The sequence below is a fragment of the Clinocottus analis genome, unplaced genomic scaffold, assembly GCF_023055335.1.
Source record: "Clinocottus analis isolate CAN_PGR_092001 unplaced genomic scaffold, fCliAna1.0.p SCAF_16, whole genome shotgun sequence".
Taxonomy (NCBI): domain Eukaryota; kingdom Metazoa; phylum Chordata; class Actinopteri; order Perciformes; family Cottidae; genus Clinocottus; species Clinocottus analis.
Genome location: NW_027175887.1, coordinates 12,676,950 through 12,696,732, shown reverse-complemented (window position 1 = coordinate 12,696,732; position 19,783 = coordinate 12,676,950). Strand labels below are relative to the sequence as shown.

At 42.7% G+C, this 19,783-nt stretch overlaps 1 protein-coding gene across 9 annotated transcripts in view; it reads right to left on the bottom strand.

Annotated features, from left to right (window-relative positions):
• cacna1aa (calcium channel, voltage-dependent, P/Q type, alpha 1A subunit, a) overlaps positions 1–19,783 on the bottom strand; it is a 73,231-nt gene that overhangs the window by 18,796 nt on the left and 34,652 nt on the right. For 6 of the 9 annotated variants that reach the window (XM_068579615.1, XM_068579614.1, XM_068579610.1 and 3 more), the window contains 20 exons: positions 18,986–19,151; positions 18,142–18,773; positions 17,594–17,943; positions 17,321–17,456; positions 16,888–17,017; positions 16,467–16,526; positions 16,195–16,301; positions 10,136–10,235; positions 9,698–9,858; positions 9,338–9,478; positions 8,973–9,174; positions 8,663–8,827; positions 8,153–8,263; positions 6,350–6,433; positions 3,354–3,470; positions 3,095–3,160; positions 2,720–2,817; positions 2,407–2,557; positions 1,894–2,021; positions 225–321 (listed from right to left, as the gene is read on the bottom strand). In XM_068579615.1, the coding sequence (XP_068435716.1) occupies positions 225–321; positions 1,894–2,021; positions 2,407–2,557; positions 2,720–2,817; positions 3,095–3,160; positions 3,354–3,470; positions 6,350–6,433; positions 8,153–8,263; positions 8,663–8,827; positions 8,973–9,174; positions 9,338–9,478; positions 9,698–9,858; positions 10,136–10,235; positions 16,195–16,301; positions 16,467–16,526; positions 16,888–17,017; positions 17,321–17,456; positions 17,594–17,943; positions 18,142–18,773; positions 18,986–19,151 (3,202 nt within the window). The remainder of the gene's footprint in view (positions 1–224; positions 322–1,893; positions 2,022–2,406; positions 2,558–2,719; positions 2,818–3,094; positions 3,161–3,353; positions 3,471–6,349; positions 6,434–8,152; positions 8,264–8,662; positions 8,828–8,972; positions 9,175–9,337; positions 9,479–9,697; positions 9,859–10,135; positions 10,236–16,194; positions 16,302–16,466; positions 16,527–16,887; positions 17,018–17,320; positions 17,457–17,593; positions 17,944–18,141; positions 18,774–18,985; positions 19,152–19,783) is intronic. The other 3 variants (XM_068579616.1, XM_068579611.1, XM_068579613.1) reach the window with 1 other exon arrangement.

Below are 19,783 nucleotides of genomic sequence, written 5' to 3'. Positions count from 1 at the left end.
TCTTTTCTCCCAGTTCACTTAGTGCATTTCACATGCTTCCCTGGGTGTCTGCATTGTCCCGCACATTCTCACAGCAGTTCAGAATGCAAGTCGATAATGGTGGAAAAGAAGTTGTAAAATTGAAATGTAAAAGAAAAAAAAGAAATAAAGCGGCATTCACTCCATTCCTGGATGCTGTGGCTAGCAAGTGTGGTTGAGAGATTTTGTTTGAATGGAAGTCAAACCTTGCAGGCCACCCTATGGGGGCATTTCTTGCCTAAGCCGAGAGGCGGGTCGATAACTCGTAATAAACTGTACATGTCCTTATAATGAATGCGCCCGCTGCAAGAAGAATACAGGGGAGTTAAGAAACACACACATACACACAGGAAAAAACACACACACACACACACACATCCAGAAAGAAGAAAGAACATTGGGAGGAAGAGCACAAGATTGACAAGTACACAGTATTTGAAAATACTTTACAACATGTTTACTGTAAATAGCAGTCTCTGTAGACACATCTGCACCTGAATGAACCTACGCAAACTCTACACACACTCTACGCACTTCTCTGCATGCCACACATTAGTAAATGTGTGTTAATACCGTGCCTACTACCTCCTTCTCTGATGTTTTGTCTCTCTCTTACTCTTCATCCTTAGCTTGACAGGCCTTTCCTTCCTCTCTCTCTGGTCCAACCCCTAACTGGATGTGTGCACATGTAATTAAGGAATTGCAAACAGAGCATAAGAAAGCATGTGCTTGGTAAACAGCTAAATGCTTAATAGCCGCTTGTGACGTGCGGATCCCCTCCCTCTTAAATATGTGTTCAACGTCTGCCAACTGATTCCTATGCAGTGGTGTCCAAGGGTGGGTTGAAAAGAGCATGATAGTTTCAAGGAAGGGAACATTCTCACATTTTGTGGAAACACAGATACTATTTTATACATTTCTAAAGAATGTCTATGGATTTCTAAGGCATACAAACCATGTAGTTCAGCCCTTGACAACCTGCAATTAACTATTTAAACCTCTGCTTCATTCATTCGGATAACTTTTCTTATTTTTATATTTCACCTAGCTTACCTGTAAAATGGAGCATGCCTCCCATTCTGTTATTTCGTCTTCCTTTAACACTTTCCCTGTTTGGAACAATCTATGTGCAGTCTACAAGACAGCATGAGGGCAACACACAGGCACTGGAATACAGATACCATGAAACATAGCATGTCTACAGTCAACATTCAGACTGCAGAGTTGGACAAGGGAGCTTTGTTTGGCGTGTAGACGTTGCCACGTTTAGTTTTCTTTAAACAGTATGCAGATTCCAGAGGAGTAAAAAGGTTTGGGAAGGAGTGAGGGGTATTTCAGGACACGTTACAGAGAAGAGGAGGAGGAGGAGGAGGGAGGGGTTGTACGGCGTGAGGGAGATAACCAGATGCCTGATGAGGTTATGCTCAGATCCGTTACAGCCCCCTTGCAGCTATTTCACTCAAAACGTCTGTTCCTTTAACCAGTTGACGCTAACGCTGTGTTGATCTTTTGTCTATTTCCAGATCATCTTAAACACCTCGTGCTGATTGTACAATTCAAAACACACACTCATTTACGGCATGGTTTGAGAAGTTACAGATTCCATTGCTTAAGCTTTGCTCTGTCGTAAAAAGCATTTTAAAACAAGCACAAGCAATAAACAGGTCTTAAGTTGTGTTATATGTTTTTATGAGGACTACTGGTGCAAACACAACCAGAAATGTGATACGTTTATGGATATAACTTGTGCTTTCACTGGGTTATAAAGTAATCATAAAGGTTCAGTGTTAAAGCCTGCCAAATTACTGCTAGGTGTAGGTCTGTGTGTGTGTGTGTGTGCATGTGCACCATGAGTGCATGCACATGGCCACTCACCAGGCAGCAGGATCATACTCGGCCCATATCCTGACATACTCATCCAGGTGGTGAGGTCCCAGAATGGATGAATCTCTCGTCAGGTACTCAAAGTTATCCATGATGACGGCTACGAACAGATTCAGCATCTGCACATGAAAAGACGCAAAAGCAGAAATGGTCAACATGTCATCTGATGAACAGAGACACGCAAAACTCATTTCACAAAATGGAACAGCACCATAAACAAGTTGAGTTGCCAGTCAACGGGTGAATGACTGACTTTCTCTCCGAGCCGTAATTAAGAGCAACTCGAGGCACTGAGGAATGGCATATCTGATCAGATCTTTGTTGAGGACAACATGAGAGTGGGTTTTTCCCATCTGGATTCTTGGAATACAAATACCGTGCCAGATGAAGTTGCACTGACATCACAAGATGTTCTCGTGAAATGCTTTTTGTAAGGTACCGACTGGATGATGACATAAGAACAGGGTGCGGCCGAGGGTCCTGCTCTATGTAATAAACACTCACCAAGAATGAACAGAAGAAGATGAAGGAGACAAAGTAGAGGTATGCAAACTGGCTTCCACACTCTGGCTCCGGATTTAATGACAGAGGGTCACACGGCTTGCTCCCCAGACACGAAAGCATTATCTCGTGCCACGCCTCTCCCGTTGCACTCCTACAAGAACACAAAAACACACTCGATTCATGACACATTTGGAGTATTAAGTCTGCTAGGTTTCGAATGTTTATTCAAGAATCCTACAATTGTTTCAGAACATATACAGTGCGTATTACAAAGATAATACGCACTGTATAAAATAAATAGACACACACACACCTGAAGAGCAGCATGAGAGCCATTACGAAGGTCCTGAAGTTGTTGTGCTGGTTGATGGCACTCTCTCCGTCTTCTTCAATCGCGATATTCCCAAACAGCTGTTGAATGCAATCACATTGTTAACCCTGAAAAAAAAACAGACTGTACCTGTTTATTTGTGAAGCAGGGCCTAAAACACAAACTCCTTTAATTCACGCGTGCCACTTCCATAATCCTCCTCCCATCGTGCCCCAAATCCTTATGACCTTATCATGACCATTATCACCATTATCATTCTCCCTCTGTACATCTTCCTCAGCATCATTATCCCACAAATACATTTTTAATGTATCCCAAAAGCACTCAAGCAATTTCTAGGTTGCGGCTTTCACCCACCTGCATGCCAATGATGGCGTAAATGAAGAACAGCATGGCAATGAGGAGGCAGACATAAGGCAGTGCCTGAGGAGGGACAGATTAATCGTTTGGTATTAGCTTTGATACATACGAGTGAACTGTGCACAGTATACAAGGCTGCACCTGGCCATTGGCTATGAATATATACACAATGTTGGTTATGGTTATTTCATTCAAATCTACAAATGTGAATGCACGTGATTTGTGAGTGTGTTATACTGTATAATTGGGTGGAAACCTTGAAGGATTGAACGAAGGTCCAGAGCAAGATACGGATGGTTTCTCCCTGCCTGAGCAGCTTGATGAGACGAGCTGCCCTGAACAGCCTCAGGAAACTTAGGTTGATGAAATTATTCTACATTACCGCCGCGACATAACCACAGAGAAAGAGCGACAGAGAGAAGAGGGGTGCATAGAGGATTGAGATTGAAATGTGAAGATAGGAAAGTAATGAAAATGGGAAGGAATACAATAGAGAAAGGTGAAAGAGAGGGGAAATGACGATAGAAGGATTGGAGGTTGGAATAAAGGGAAAGAGTAGTTAGTTTTAATGCACAGTGTGCAAACAATGTTCCTTAGACAACCAAAACATAATAAATTAAGAAAGGACAGTCAAACCCAAACTGAGGAAGATTCAAACTCAATCCAAATAAAAGAATCAGGAGCCAAACAAGTCAAAGCAAACCAAACTCAAGTCAGCAAGGCTCCGACAAGCTTTTCATATCCATTGAGTTAGACAAAACCAAACCAAACAACACAAGGGAAGGGAGATCATCCACATCTATCTAGTTTCATCCAATTGGGTTACATAGTAATAATTGTGGTAGGAATGGTGATTAGTTAACAGTGCAGGGACGTCAGGACATTTCCTTGGAAAGACAACCAAATGCACTAATTCTCTCAAGGCAAAATATGCAATATTTAAAAATGAAGCAAGCCCACAGCATGCAGATGTGCACGAACACAAGGGAAAGTGGTAAATCTAATGGCAGCCGATGCACCGTCCAATAGGATTGGCTGTCAGAGACCTGTGACCTGTGATCCTGATGTGATGTCACAGACAAACAAGAGCACCAAGGTGGCCGAAGCACCAACTATATCTGTGATTCCCTATAAGTTCCTATATTTTCAGTCTCACCAGTATAATTGTGTGCCTTACAAACTGTGTGTCTATGTGGCGATTCAACTTGATATTGAATAAAAGCATATTCATTTGTTTTATTACAAAAAAAACAAACAAGAAACTATTACCATCAATTCATGTGAATTATGTAATACAGAGTTCTCCAACCATGTATCACAGTGAGGAACAAAAGATGTGCAATAGAGGTGAGTTTAAGTGAGACGTGAAGTGCTCAAAGGGGACCGGCAGCAGGCACGTGCAGGTTCCATCTAACACAGCATGTCTTGCACATTGCTCTGAGTGTGTGTAGTGAAAATAAAAGGTTCCTTCCAGAGACATGCAAAGGGCAGCATGCATCACTTGTTCTCTCTGCCACGGGCAAAGCTTTGGATTCACTCTCCCAGTCACTGTCATATGTGTGGGTGCGCATGTGTCTCTGTATGCACGTATACAAGGGATGGGTAATCTCAATGGATATATGTAGCAATCAATTCCAGTTTATACAGTCAAATCCTTCACAAACTGAACACTAGTTCTCAGTAAAGGACATACCGTGTGGGGGAAATTTACGGCTGTCTAAAATATATGAATCGATGCAGTGACTGGTCGAGGGGCTACAAATGAAAACTTTACAAATTTAGTTGGGGGTTCTGTGCGCTGGGGGTCGAGCAGAACGTGCACATTTCACAACGATAACATTTGCTGGGATGCAGTTCAAACGGATGCAGTAAAATAAGATCTCCAAAAAAATTACAAACCATCTACATGTGGATGTTGCAGACATATGGTTTATAGCAGCAAATTTTTGGATTTTTGGTTGGTTCGAAGAACAACCAGAGAGATTGACCAAGGCGGTTGTCATGGGTGGACACAGAGGATTCATAGTGCATTTTGATTGGATGGAATCGCAGGAAGTAGTAGGTGTTGGGGGAGAAGGGGGGTGGGGCGAAGTAGTTTACAGTAGATCGTCGTTAAGTTTGTGGACGATTTAAAGAAAGCATGTAAAAAGATAAAAAACAAGAAGGAAATCAACAGTCATTACAGACACAAGTTAACACAGAAGCAGATTCATCTTTGTACGTTTATAAAGTACATTTATAAAGTCACGTAAAAAAATCTGAATTATTTTGTTCAAGTTGAAATATTTTCAACTCGCACGGATGCTTCTTCCTGCCTCTGAAGCGCTCCGCTAAATGGAGCACATATTTGTAGGAAGGAAGTACTATCCGACTATTCTTATCCTTACATTGATTTTGCCACGTCTAAACATCACCTCATATTTTGCCTGAACACACCGTGAGAATAATTTCTAAATATAAAAGACACATGCACTTTCACACACAAACTAGCACACATACACAGTTTCATGACCATGCACTAACTTGTTTGTTTCAGTTTGCCCTATATATCTAACAAAGCAGGATAAAGTGCTCGAATAATGTGGATATATCATGTTGTTACCTTGTCATCATGGCATCACTGACACAGCAATTTAGTGCACTGTGTAGCAATAATCCAACTAACACTAATCTATTTAATCAGACCACTGACTTTTAGCAAGGATGTTTCTGTATTTCTTTGCTCTGACTGTTTGTTCTTACTAACAGATGTCTGATGCAACTGTAAAGTCTCTATTGGACGACCTGAGATGCAATCTGATAATTAGATTGGCTATTAGATTGCTTGCAGGAGCGGTGCACTGACTCGCTCCAGAGCACCAGCATGCTTCCTGCCTCGCTGTCAAGAGGCTCAGTGCTGGCGAGCTGAAGTCCAACCGGGACAATTATATAAGACTTTCAAGACATGCTCATGCATGACTGAGCAATGCAAGACTTAATGCAAGACCTCTAACTCAAGCGCTCCTCTAACTTCTTGTCCTGTCTGCTGTATGTGTTGTAGACAATGTGACAGATGTGGAAGTCCACACACACAGATACACACACACACACACACACACACGCTGAAGCTCACTTTACAAATAGTCACACAAGCATTACAAACACTCAACAAATATTTCTAATACAATATCAAGTCTGTCTGTTATCAGTTTTGACTCCTCAGTACAGATCTATCACATCTACACAGAACATGTATCAGATCCCGTTCCTTACCCCAAGCTCCGTGACCAGGATGTCAGTAATGCTGCCCAGAACTGTCACACAGTCAAAAATATTCCAGGCATCTTTGAAATAATTCTGTGAACAGGACAAGAGACAAAAGTAGAGAAGCAAGAGGAAGGATGAGGACGAAATAGGGAAGGTGAGAGGGCGATGTGATGAGACGAGGTGAGAGAGTAAAATGTGGGAAATCATAGATTGGTCAGAGGTAGATGGTAAAAGGAATATTTAATATTGACAGAAAAATGGGCGATGCAATGCGATGAAGCATAAGCAGATCACATTCAAATAACAAGGATAAACATATGGTTGGGTTGCGGCAACATTATAACGAAAAACAAGATGTAGAAAGAGTGAGACAATGAAAGAAAGAAAGAGAGAGACGGAGAGATAATAAAAGTCAGACGGAAAGAGGACAAGAAAGGGAAAGAAGGGGGAGAAAAAAAGGCACGTCAGTGTCCGACAGGAACAGGAAAGAAATCAGATAAGACAAATGGACCATCAGTGACGGCGTGTTGGACAAATGCCAGCAGACAAGCTCGGGACAACCGGTGCTGTGTGCGAACACTACACCAGCCATGAAACATCACGCACTGTAATATCCCCGGACCTCATAAACCCAACCAACACAAAGCCCAGCGGAATTCCTTCTAGTTTCCAAAACATTATCAAAAAACAGGATCACACTCTTCTCCTGTATGCAGTTAATTTATACTAAACACATTCATGTGCGGATGTACATACGCAAGGATGGATTCTTTTTATTTTGCTTTTCAAAGTACGGTGCCTAGAGAGGAAGAGGGATGACGAACATTGACCAGCAAGGTCTGCTTCTTTTGCTCTCCTACACATTGCCTGCAGCCAAACTGTGCATTAGACAAGTGGGGGACATGGAGAGGGCGGCTATTAAAGTAAACCACCTTGACAAACACACACACACAGACATCTCTTAGGGCCGGCCTTTTTTTGTGTGTGCGATTGTGCATGCCGTGTGTGTTCGAGCCCACTTTCCCAGATTCACATCTTACCGCGCTTAATCTCCACCCTCTCTGTAATCTTTGCTTTACTTTTCACTCCCTGCCTGTCATTCACTCTCATTCCACTAATCACGATATGACAGTTCCCCTTCTGACCTGCATCTCCTCCCAACATTCATCCCTAAAGTATCTTTTCTATCCATTTCATCCTCTCCTTGCCTTTCCCGTGCAGCTCCGATGACTGCACACTTTACTGCTGACGTCTGGCAGTTTGCTATTTCGTTGTATATTTGCTTTTTTTTGCTTTTCATAATAGCTCATTATTTCCCCACAGTTTCTCCTTAAATGTGTAAGAAATAAAGCACGACAGAAAATGTGTCCCAGTTTAACTAACTAATGGATGGGGCTGTCACCACAACATGACACAGAGCGCCATTGAATTTGCTGAGTCCAATGTTTTCTACATCTTTGTCTCTTTAAGGCCATTGTTTTGGTTATCAGGCATGCAAGCATATTGAGTCTTACTGTTCCCACCAATAATTGCTTAGACTAGTTTAAAGTACTTTCTCTTAAGACAATTAATCATAATTACTCAAAAACACCACATAGAACAGTTTTCCTGGGCTATAAGGCACGAGTGGATCGCATGCAGAGTACAATTCATTGCAGGTGTTGCTGTCATCAGTTGCTGTTGGTCAAGGACAGATTTATTTTTGTTGTTCAAAGTGACACCGTGTAACAATAACAGATTTTTTTTTAGCACTCTCTAGAAAGATACAGTAGAGCAGTACATCCTCACCACACACACACATCCACTCACCAGTACTCCAAAGGCGATGATCTTGAGTACACACTCCATGGAGAAGAGGGAGGTAAACACTATGTTCAGGTTGGCTAACACAGCTTCATATGTAGGAGAAGCTCCGTCGTACTATAAACAAACACACAGACACACACACACACACACACACACGCGGGCAGCACACGCATTCATACCAACAAACCAGTGTACGAATACAAGAGGATGGATTGCCATACATGCATACATACATACATACATACATACATACATACATACAGACAAACACACACAAACACACACACACACCGCCAGGGACAGAAAGGAGGGCGAGTATAAAGACATATAAAGAGACGTACAGTTCAGCAAACCCAATGGAGAGTCAGACATATTCATTAAAATTATTTCATCACAGGAAATAGTGTACACGGCAGCATCTGAGTAAGTTCAACTCAATGAGTGCTCATGTTTTGTAACTGAGGTAGAAACAGAAAGAAATAGCTTGAACTGTTTCAGCATTGAAACGTTTACCTTCATCATCAGCACGACTGTGTTGAGCGCGATCATCGCCATGATAGTATACTCAAATGGCGGCGAAACCACAAACTCCCACATGCGGTATTGAAAGCTCAGCTTGTTCTTCGGCATGTGGCGTGTCAGGGGCCTGGCGTTGATTGCAAAGTCTATACAGGCTCTCTGCGAAACACAAACAAAACAGTTGTTCATCCCATTTTGTTTTGTCTTCCCTCTTTTCCTCTCCCCAGTAGCTCCTGCATTAGGAAGAAAGAGCTTCCCAATAGTCTTATCTCTGTCTCCTTTCCCTCTTTTAGTCCTTCCTCACCTCATTCTTTTCTAAACTGTAGTCCTCCATCATCTTGTCTCCTTGCTCTTGGAACGTGATGATGATGAGAGCCACGAAGATGTTGACGAAGAAGAAGGGGAAGACCACGAAGTACACCACGTAAAAGATGGACATCTCCATCCGGTACCCCGGGCTCGGGCCCTGGTTCTCATAAGTCGCATCCACTGAATGCTTCAGTACCCTGGAGAGAGAGAGAGAGAGAGAGAGAGAGAGAGGGAGAGAGAGAGAGAGAGAGAGAGAGAGAGAGAGAGAGAGAGAGAGAGAGAGAAGGGAACCGGATGGTTATAATTGGAAAGCATGTGCGCTGCATGTGACTGTGACGGTGCATGTCCTCGTGTACTCACTGCGGCCACCCCTCTCCGGTAGAAACGGTGAAGAGGGTGAGGAGGGCCCAAGCCACGTTGTCGTAGTGGAAATCGTACTTCTTCCACTCCCGCTTCTGCGCCTTCACTTCGTTATCGCGTTCATACACCAGATACTCGCCCCTGAAATGCACAAATCACATCATGAGCATTAAGGGGAGAGTTTCCAAATGTATACATTTGTGTTCCCTTAGTCGATACTGAAGATGCATTGTGGAAAGGGAAGAGGCTCTTGAAGTGTTTAGAAATCACAAGAGGCAAGCGGTATGCACAAGGGGGCTCAACTCAATGTCAAGAAGGTGACCGGAACGTTTTAAAGCTTGCAGGTGGGTATTTTCTGACCTGCAGTCGCGCTCAAATTCTTTCGATTCATCAGTGCAGTAAAAGAAGCGCCCCTTGAAGAGCTGCACAGCCACCACAGCAAATATGAACATGAAGAGTAAGTAGACGATCAGGATGTTCAGCACATTCTTCAGAGAGTTCACCACACAGTCAAACACAGCCTGAGGAAGACGGAAGGAGACATGTTGGTTATTGTGGGAGAGAAATACATCGGATTAAAATTACTCATGTTTTGGTCTGAAATTGTGGCATTAGATGCCATTAAAAGGTTAAGATGGTACATTGTGGCAGATTAAGCAACTTGAAAATGTCGAAGAAGTTGAACCAATATGTTAAGAATAAAACTGAATGACATTTGTTATCAAGCCTTTATTTTGATCTGCCAGAGAAGTATAGGTAACTCTAATTGAAGGTCAAATATTTTCTATGTTAGCATACCTTGAGTTTAGGAAGACGTTTGATGGTCTTCAGAGGTCGTAACACTCTCAGTACCCTCAGAGACTTGATAGTGCTGATATCTTTTCCCTTACTGCTGCCCCTATATGTGTACACATGCACATCAACAAACACACACACATCCACACACACACACACACACACACACACACACACACACACACACAAAAGAAAATAGAGTCAGCAGGTTCAGCGGATATTGCAAATTAGTCCTCTCGAATCCAAAATGGCAGCGAGCAGCCATTACTTGATGATACTTGTGTCCGAGTTAACTCAACATGAGTAACTGCGTCTGGGTTAAATACATAGCAACACATGCAGCACTGCTATCATATTACACTTATTTCTACGTGAGAGGTTAGCATTGTAGCTACATGCTAGAGTTAGGTGGTCATTTGCAACTACAGTACATGCTACGGGAACAACTGGTGTCATTCCTCTCTGAATGCTAACTAGTAGCTACACTTTGCTAATCATTTGCAATGTATTTCAATGCTTTACAAAGACGGGTAAAGCCTCGCCTTGCACATGCCCAGCTAATGTTGAAATATATTCATGCTGCATTGAAACCTTGCTGTCCATGCTGCAATATTTCTTCTTTTAAGCAGCAGGTTGAGTGATGGTGAACTTAATTCTACACAGAGACACTTGCAGAGAGAGTTTGAGAGCCATGTTAGCAGCTGACTAGCGGGAGCCCTGTTAGCTTACAAATGCTCCCCATTGTAGCTATATTCAATTAAGTTAAAAAAAACAACTCTTGGAAATTTTAAACAGCAGTCACAACTTGGTCGTGTCACAAAGTGTTAAACATAGAATGAACAGCCAAACTCTCTCTTTTGATGACTCAACCAGTTCATTTATTATCCACTTTAAACTACAACTAGGATAAGCAGGTTTTTACAGCATTGTTCAAACAGCATGGAATCTTGTCTTGTAGGCCATTTCGGCAAAGACAAAGATATTTTAGCAAGCATTTCTTGATTGAAATGCTGAGCCAAACCTCTTCCTTTAAGCACTTCGTTACTTGGGCTTTTTTTTGGTACAAGTGTGAAGAAAAATGAATTAGCTTTGGTTTCAGTTGCACTAAACACGTTTTATAAAGCTACAAAAAAAAGTAAGTACTGTAAGTGAGACTGCCAGTTAACTGACAATACACTTTAGTACAAGAAACAATACAGAAGTTACCTGACGCTAACAAAGAGCCTAAATGTAAACCGAAAAACCACAACCTGTTTATTGAGATAAATGGCAAACTAGCATCATGGAAAACTGTATGGAGGTTTTCACTCCTTTCTCTGAAACGTATCACATATCAGGTTGAAAAGATTAAGGTCAAAAGTCACTGACAGTTGTCCTTATGGAAGAAGGCAGCTGTTTCTCCAGCTGTTACACCAGATGGTAGACTGCTGGTGGTTGTGTGTGTTTAGATTTTGTGTGAGCAAGCCAGCACACATGTGTATGGGTGTGTGCTCTAAATGCTTGTGTATGTGTATATGTATGTGAACCCTTCCGCGCTTCTATATTGTGTTTCTGTTGTTTTTTTCTTCAATGCAGTTAGTTATGGCTGTGTGTATTTGTTTGGTCACATTTCCGCCTGTCTTTTGTCCATTTGCTTTCATTCTACTAATGATTTAACTGAGGACCTGATACATAACTTGAGGTTTAGTTGTGTTTAACTCAGAGCTGTTCCATGGTGAACAATGGGCAAAGGGGAAGAACAGACTAGTAGTACAGAAGTCAACTGTGATGGATGAAAAGGAAAGACATGTGTGATCAGAAGAACAGGCGCTGAGAGTGCAGAGGAAGAAAATGAGGAGGAAAAAGACAGAGAACTTTACCCGCCGCCGCTGCTGCTGGTCCAAACGGAGAGATGAGGGGTGAGAGACAGTAAGACGAATAGAGAGAGAGAGAGAGAGAGAGAGAGAGAGAGAGAGAGAGAGAGAGAGAGAGAGAGAGAGAGAGTGAGAGAAAAAGACAAAGGGTGGGAGAAAAGAACAGAATGGGACACAGAGAAAGGAGGGATTTCGAGGGAAAACATCAATATGAGAGACAGAGAGAGAGAAAAAGAGAACACAGGACCTTCTTTTTACATCAACCCTCCCAGCCAAAGACTACCAAATCTAACACACATGCACATGAACACACACACACTCTCAAAATGTAGACAAAAGGTGTGACTGTTACACAGCACCAAACTATTGCCTTCATCTCTGACATTTCATTATGAGGAGTTTACAGGTCATATGCTGACTTATATCACTATATTCCTTTTTATTATTGCATTAATAATTTAACCTTATGAAACCTCATAATTTCTACTTTATGTCAGAGCTTAAATCACTATTAATGAGGACTGAAATGCATCAACATGGCCACAAATAAACTCATTCTAAGCACATTCTGCCTCCAAAAACAAACACCGCCTGGTGGAAAACCATATCGCAAAGAATGTCAAAGTATCCCTGAAACCTAACTTGGTCAGTTATCAGGTAACCTGTCTGTACATTGAGCTCAGTCTTGCTGCAGAAATGTGCAGGACAGCAGCACAAGCGGTCCAAAACACCAGCAGCCCTCAGACCAGACTAATTGGATTAAAGGAGAGATAATCATCTCCATTGAGACTGCTGAGCCTTTCTGGAGTGCTATTTGATTTCCACCAATTGAATTAAGGCACTATCTGGATGTGTATGAGTCTGTTCTGACTGGTTCGGATCTCCCCATCAGCCATCAGTGTCGTAAACCCCAATCGTAGTTAAATCAGACTTCATTGGCTCAAACGGCCTAATTGATTGTTTTTTGAGTTTGTCTTTATGTTAATATACAGAATGTACCAGCCTTGAATCTAAAATTACAATTTTCTCCCTCTGAGCAAACGTATTACTCATAATAACTTTCTGATTTAACTTTCACGTAATAATCACTTTTAATGTATATGTTTAGCTATATGTTCGCCTACATCTATTAGGCATAGTTAACATTTCCCTAGGAAGTATCGACTTAGTCAGAGATAGAGAAAATACAGACCCACACATAAATATGCAACAGACAGAGGTTAGACAACATGAACACATATGTATATATATATATATACAAAAACACATACACAACTATAAATTAAGGGGGAAGAGAGTTAACGAACACACACAAGTGATTCAGAGAGAAAGACTGAAGCAAAAGACAGTCTTACAGATGAGGCACCACCATTAGAACCCTGGAGCACCTGCCAAGTCCATATTTACTCTAAGAAAGGACAAACACATTCCCATCTCCATGCTGGCCTGCAATCGCTACCATGGCACTACTGAGCAAAGGCGTAGTATTTGTTCAAATTGTTGACATTTCCTTCATATTTTTTTTTCTCCAGCTGAAAAGACGTTACAATCTTCAAAGCATGAACTCCATATCCCCACAATCAGCTGCAAACCAAAACAATGTGAGACCATGTTGAAGCAGGATAGCTGATCTTTTTCACTGATAAGTGGCAGAGATTCTTGTTTTTCTTTTGACAACAATGTTAATTTACCATTCTGCATGGAATACATACAAATTAATCCAATGACTAAACTGAACATTTCAGGACTTAATGTTTAATCATTTGGTGTTCAGTCATAATTATTCCTTCAAGTTAATGGATATTGCTTCCCACACCTTTGCTGCAGAGGGCCATTGTTTGCAATCATTGTTTCCCTTAATACCCAGTGGGGAACACTGAATTTTGAAAGACACATCAACTCTGTAACGAGCATGTCAAGACTGAGGTTAAAAGATTCCCAAGTTCATAAATGTGTGGAATCTTTTCTTCCTCATATTCTTCGTTGACCTGAAGGAACTCTAAGATGTGAAACGTTTTTAGGTTAGCAGGATGAGGAAGAGAACTATTGAATGTTGGTATGAATCGTGAAAGAGGTGAAAGACAGAAAAAGAGCAAAGGAGGAAAGGGTCATCATTAAAAACAGGAACGGCCAGGTATTCTGCTCAAGTCGTCTAAGGATATCAGGAACAGCTTAAGGCTTTACTGCAGTTCAGCTTCCACAGATTTAAGATGATCTGAAAGCTGAGTGATCAGTACCAAACTCCAGACCGGAGCACTGGAGCAGAGAGGGGACATTGTTAGAGGATATCATGCTAAGAACAATCAGGAAGGGGGGGAGGGAGGGTTCTTTGGTTTCCACTTGGTAAACTACCTATAAAGACATCAAAAGTTAAGGCGGTACCAAGTATAGTTTATCAAATGCATTATTTAGCATGCATTCAATTTCTGTTTGTCACTTTGCCATTTCATTTTGATACACCTGGCTATGGAGACCTTGTGCAAACCATCATCATCAAATATGACAACATAGTTGAATTAAGGAAATATCTAAAATTTAGCAAATGCATAGTAATTTATCATCCTGACGATAACATGTATGTTCGTACTCTTCCGAATAAGATAACTTTCCTTTTTGCGACTGTCCACTTACACATGTCCAGCAATATATTATCTTTTTGTGAAGCTCATTTGTTGACACTGCCACATGCCTTTTACAGTGTTTTCAATTAAAGGCTATTCTTTTGAAATACATTTGATCACACTGGTGTTCAAGTACCTCATAGCACAAACATGTAACTCTGTGTAATTTACTGTTACTGGAAAATTAAATAGACGGATCAATCCCCCTCCACATAATCTCAGAAAGCTTTGCTGTGCTTGCTTTGCAAATGCGGCTAACCTTAGCTACGTTCAACTAATGTCAGCCAAAGAGTTAGCTTGCTTTGTGTCGGCCACCAACAAACATTCATATATTGATGTAACACCATGTCTCGCGACATATTTCATCAATGAAATAGATATATTTTACACCAGTATGCAAGTCATGTAGAGGTATCAGTATGAAATTGAGACTGTGTCATGACCAGTCATGAAACGAATGGTCACTTACTTGCACATTGAACATGTGGCAGGATCAACGCAACTAGCAAATATGTTTTCTCCTTGTCTCTTTTAGAAAGAAAAAGCAACATCCACAGGCCAGAGTATCTTGGTCTCCAAGTGAGGATGCTCCTTCTGTCTGCCACATCTATCATAACCCAGGTGATCATGACTCTGGTGTTAGGCTGAAAAAGAAACATCTGTGGGGTGGTACGCACAGACATTTCCTGAAAATATAGATAGGATATTTAAAGTCATGAAATAGGATGAAGCACAACCTTATAATCCCGCAGATGTCCTGCGACTATTTGTATCGGAGGTCAGCATGATCATTGTCAACGTATCATAGTGCATGTCTTTTAGCTAAAGCAATATCACATTACATGTAACGTTGACTGCAGTTCTACGGTCCGCTTCCTTTTGTATTCTATCCACCGATGCAAAAGCATGACAGCAAATCCTAAATCCCACAATTCATGCTTTGTACCCAGTATCGTGCTCATAAACTAAGCCCTAACGTAACCCAGTTATGCAAATTGAACTGTACTTTATCCTCACAGTCATGCAGATTAAGTAGGGTTTAAAGTACCTGCTTGGCCGTGGAGAAAGGTGCGGAGATTTTTGAAAGCCAGCTCAGCATGACCTGGCCAGGTTTCGCATAGGGCTTTTAACTCTAGAATTTCCTGGGCACTAAAGGGTTACAGGTGCAAAGGGTGGTCCTCACCTCTCACAGGGGTAGTAGAGGTGGATGGGAAGGGGATGCTGGGATACTATCTTTTTCAATGTTTGGGGCGTATAGGGTTGGTGGAGGGGCTAAGAAATGAAAGGACGGTAGAGTTGAATGAGAGAGAAAAAGCAGAATAAAATGACCAACTATAGAGGATCGGCCATTTGTAAGCAAAGGTTGAAAAAAGTCAAGTAGAGAGGAAGGGGACAGGAGACAAGAGGACATAGAAATGCTGAGAGAAAGAGAGAAAACATGCCAGAGAGTATGAACAAAAGAACTGAATTCATGGATGAATAAAGAATAAGAGGTGAGGCTGTACTCCAAGGTGCCAGTGAGGCAGATAGGCAGGAGGGAAGGTGGAGCGAGGAGGGAAGAGAGGAGGACAGCAGGAGGGAGACTTACGTGAAGGCGAAGGCCACCAGAGCACCACTAACCACTATAAAGTCAAGGATGTTCCACAAGTCCCGGAAGTAAGAGCCCTGGTGCAAGACGAGCCCCAGATCCACCATCTAAAAGGAGCAGAAGAGAACCTGATTATGGGATGTGAAGCCTTGGGTGTGGATGTGCAATTTAGCATTGGAGCGCCATGAAAAGTGTCGAATCCAAATTCGGGCCGGGAGTCCTCAATATCTCTGCAGAAAGTTGTCGATTGTTGATGCTGCACATTGTCTTACCTTTATCAGCATCTCAAATGTGAACACTCCCGTGAAGACATAGTCGAAATAACGTAGAACCTGCATAAAGAGAGAGAGGGAATGGTTAATGGGCGAGTGGAAAAGATGGACAGGGTGGATATGCACAACTTGATGATTTTTAATCTCAGATGCCAACCAAAAATTTGACATTGGGGTGTGATATATTTTCAACATTTTATCTTAATTGTCTTGATTTCAATTGTCCTCATTCATTGTTTCTTAGTTGTATGTGACACTTGATGATTTATCTATTAATTTATTGATCCAGCGCCACACATGTAGTCACACTACAATGAAAAAAAAAAAAAATAAAAGCAACATGTATTTTAGTAACCTGTGTACACATAATATTGAATGCAACAAAATCATTGGGTACATCCAGGTGTGTTTGTTTTCTTACGTTGTTGCGAGGGGATTCGGGCCAGACGGGGTCTTCAGCTGCCAGGGCGATGCTGCTCATGGCAATGACCAGCAGGATACACATCTCAAAATATCGCAGGGTGCAGATGTAGTGACACGCCCGCCGAAACCTACGAGAAGGAGAAGACAGATTTATTTGTTCTCTTGCATTAGAGCGTTGCAGCTCATTATATATTTGTGGGTATAATGTATTTCCTTTTTTTTAACTGTAAGAGTAAACCTCATATGTATGCGTGTGTTAGGGCGTGTGCACTTGCAAGTGTTGTAGCTGTGACTCAGTAGATTTATTTTCTATCCACAAAAAACTAATGTTGGGTGAACACGTCAAGAATGCATTCCCGTGAGTCAGCCTACGTAGATTCATATAGTGTAGGTGAGTGTGGGTGCATGTTATTTGTAACAATCCAATTTACGGGTTGGTGGTGGACAGGATGAACATGGAGCTGAAGGGAGGCATGGGTTTGCGTCCGCCTTCGCCTCCCTTCTCATCGTCATCGTCGTCCTTATCCTCCTTTGCTGGCAAGGGCTCCGTGTTGGCATTCTTATTGACTGGATCAAAGAGGGAGATAAAAAAAAAAAAAGTAGCAAAGGTGAGATGAAAATGAAAGTTTGTTATTCAAGAAAAATGTGAAAGAGGAAGTACATGACGATAGAAATAAAGATACACATATTCACTCTGCACTTACCCTGCAGTATGGCATTAGTGGATGGAAAGATTGGCATGTCTAGTGCTGTGTAGTCAGGGTGGGGCAGCCGGAGGACACTGTTGGTACGGTGATGGGCAATGCTCCCGTAGCTATCTAATGTGACCAAGCTCCCATGGGTGCCACTGTTAGCAAGATGGAGGGCAGATCCAAAGCCCGGGGCCACAATGTGGTTGGGAACTGAATTAGGGTGACCATCGGTGGGTGGGGTAGAGCCAGAGACCAGTTTGGTATTCATGAGGTTGTCCATGTCCTCGCTGTACTGGCTGTCCTGCCTGGAGAGGCTCTTCTGAATGGGCCGTGTCGTAGAGAGGTTCGGGACACTGCAATCCCTAGAAACGGCGAGAAGAAACAGTTGGCGGTAGAAAAAGAAAGTTGAGATGGGGGGAAAAGGAGAAGAAGAGAAGGGGAAAGATAGAAATGATATTTAGAGAAAGGTGTGACAGAACCACAGACACAAATAAGTGAAAGGAAAGCCATCAACAATTTGTAATTTTCCAAAAATGTCATCGTCACATTTATCAACATACTTCCTTCTGTGCTGGCACATCCTCTTCCCCTCGCCGTCAGTTTGGTTGCCATGGCGACTTCTTCTTGGCCTCCGCTCACCGCCATCCCCGGCTCCCTCCTGCTCTCCTCCTTCTCCACCTCCGTCAACCCCTTTGTTCTTATGTCTCCCTGTTTTTCCGGCTCCTCCCCCGCCATCCTCGCCGTCCTCGGCACATTTCCGATGCGACCTGGGCTTCCTGTGTTCGGACTGCCCGCCCCCTCGGCTGCCGCTGCGCGTGTGGTGATGCCGCCTGGAAGGCCTCTCCTCCGAGCCCGGCCCGGGAATGGCCGTGGCGTCCAATCGCACGTGAGAGCTGTGGTGGTGGTGCTCGCCTTTGCGACTCCGTCGGCTCTCTGTGGATTCGCCCCGATCCAAAGGAGGCCGGACCGGAGCCGAGCCGCCGCCGCCGCCACCTCCGACTTGGCCGCTCTGTTCGTGGAGGCGTGTTTGTCTGTGGAGCTCGTCCGCAGGATGGTGCTGGCTGAAGCACAGGTCTGAATTGTTTGCGGTGGTCTTGTTGGTGTTGTTGTTGCGGTTCTCATGGGGGTCGACCACCAGCGGCCGGTCAAGGTGCGTCTTCATGTCTGGACGGATGTTACGTGAGAAGTTCACCTGCAAGGAAAGGAGAGGATAGAGACTATAACGTTATAATCCACAAGTCATTTCAATCTACTATTACCAAATAATGACCGAGACATATTAACGCCAAGTGAGCAACATGTTCACAGAGGTCATCATCATCATCATCATCATCATCATCATTCCCGTTACTTGTGTACACTGATAGCACAAGTCTAGGGGGCTTTGTTGGCCTTGTCCTTTACATTGTTTTGCTCCTCCCTCCCTGTCCTTGCCTTCCAGCGTTCGTCGGCGTCCAGCTCGTTATAGAGGGCCTCTCGGCTGGACACCAGCGTCTGTCTCCGCAGCTCCTTGGTGCGTTGCTCCCACACGGACTTGTTGATCCCCTTGTTGTTCTTCTGCTGCTCCTTACTGCAACATGAAGCAGGGTGGACAGGTGGGGGGGGGAAGTGATTGACAGCATTAAAGACCGGTTTAAAGACAGGTATTGCTTTGAAAATATACACACAAAGACATGGGAATGATGTGAAAACTAACATGAAAATATAAGTACATAAAATAGCCAGGACATGAAAACACACTGGGGGCCACAGACATTTAAAGGGTCATTTGGACCTATAGAACGAGGCAGCCCAACAAAACTAAGTTCTGGGTGTCGCCACAGCTGGCCAAAGCACCGGACAGGACAGCCCCACTTTGGTAAACCATGTGTGGACACAAAATAGTAGATAATGTTGTAATAATCTACAATTAACCTCCAAACTAAAGTTTAACGAACAGGCTTTATGCCCCCCAAAGTCCCCAACAAGCTACATATAATAGATGGCAAAGTCACACGGACCTGTTATTGGGTCCAGTGATTAGGTTTTTATATCTACTGAATAGAGAAACACCCAAAAACTGTGAATGACCACCTTTCTTACCCTCCAAAACGTCTGCCAGTAAATAACTCCTTTTCTTTCAAGGCCCAAAGTCAACCACAGTAAAGCAACAGCTGTACTGCGAGGAGCAGGCAACAGAAAATGTACTCGTAAAAATAAGCC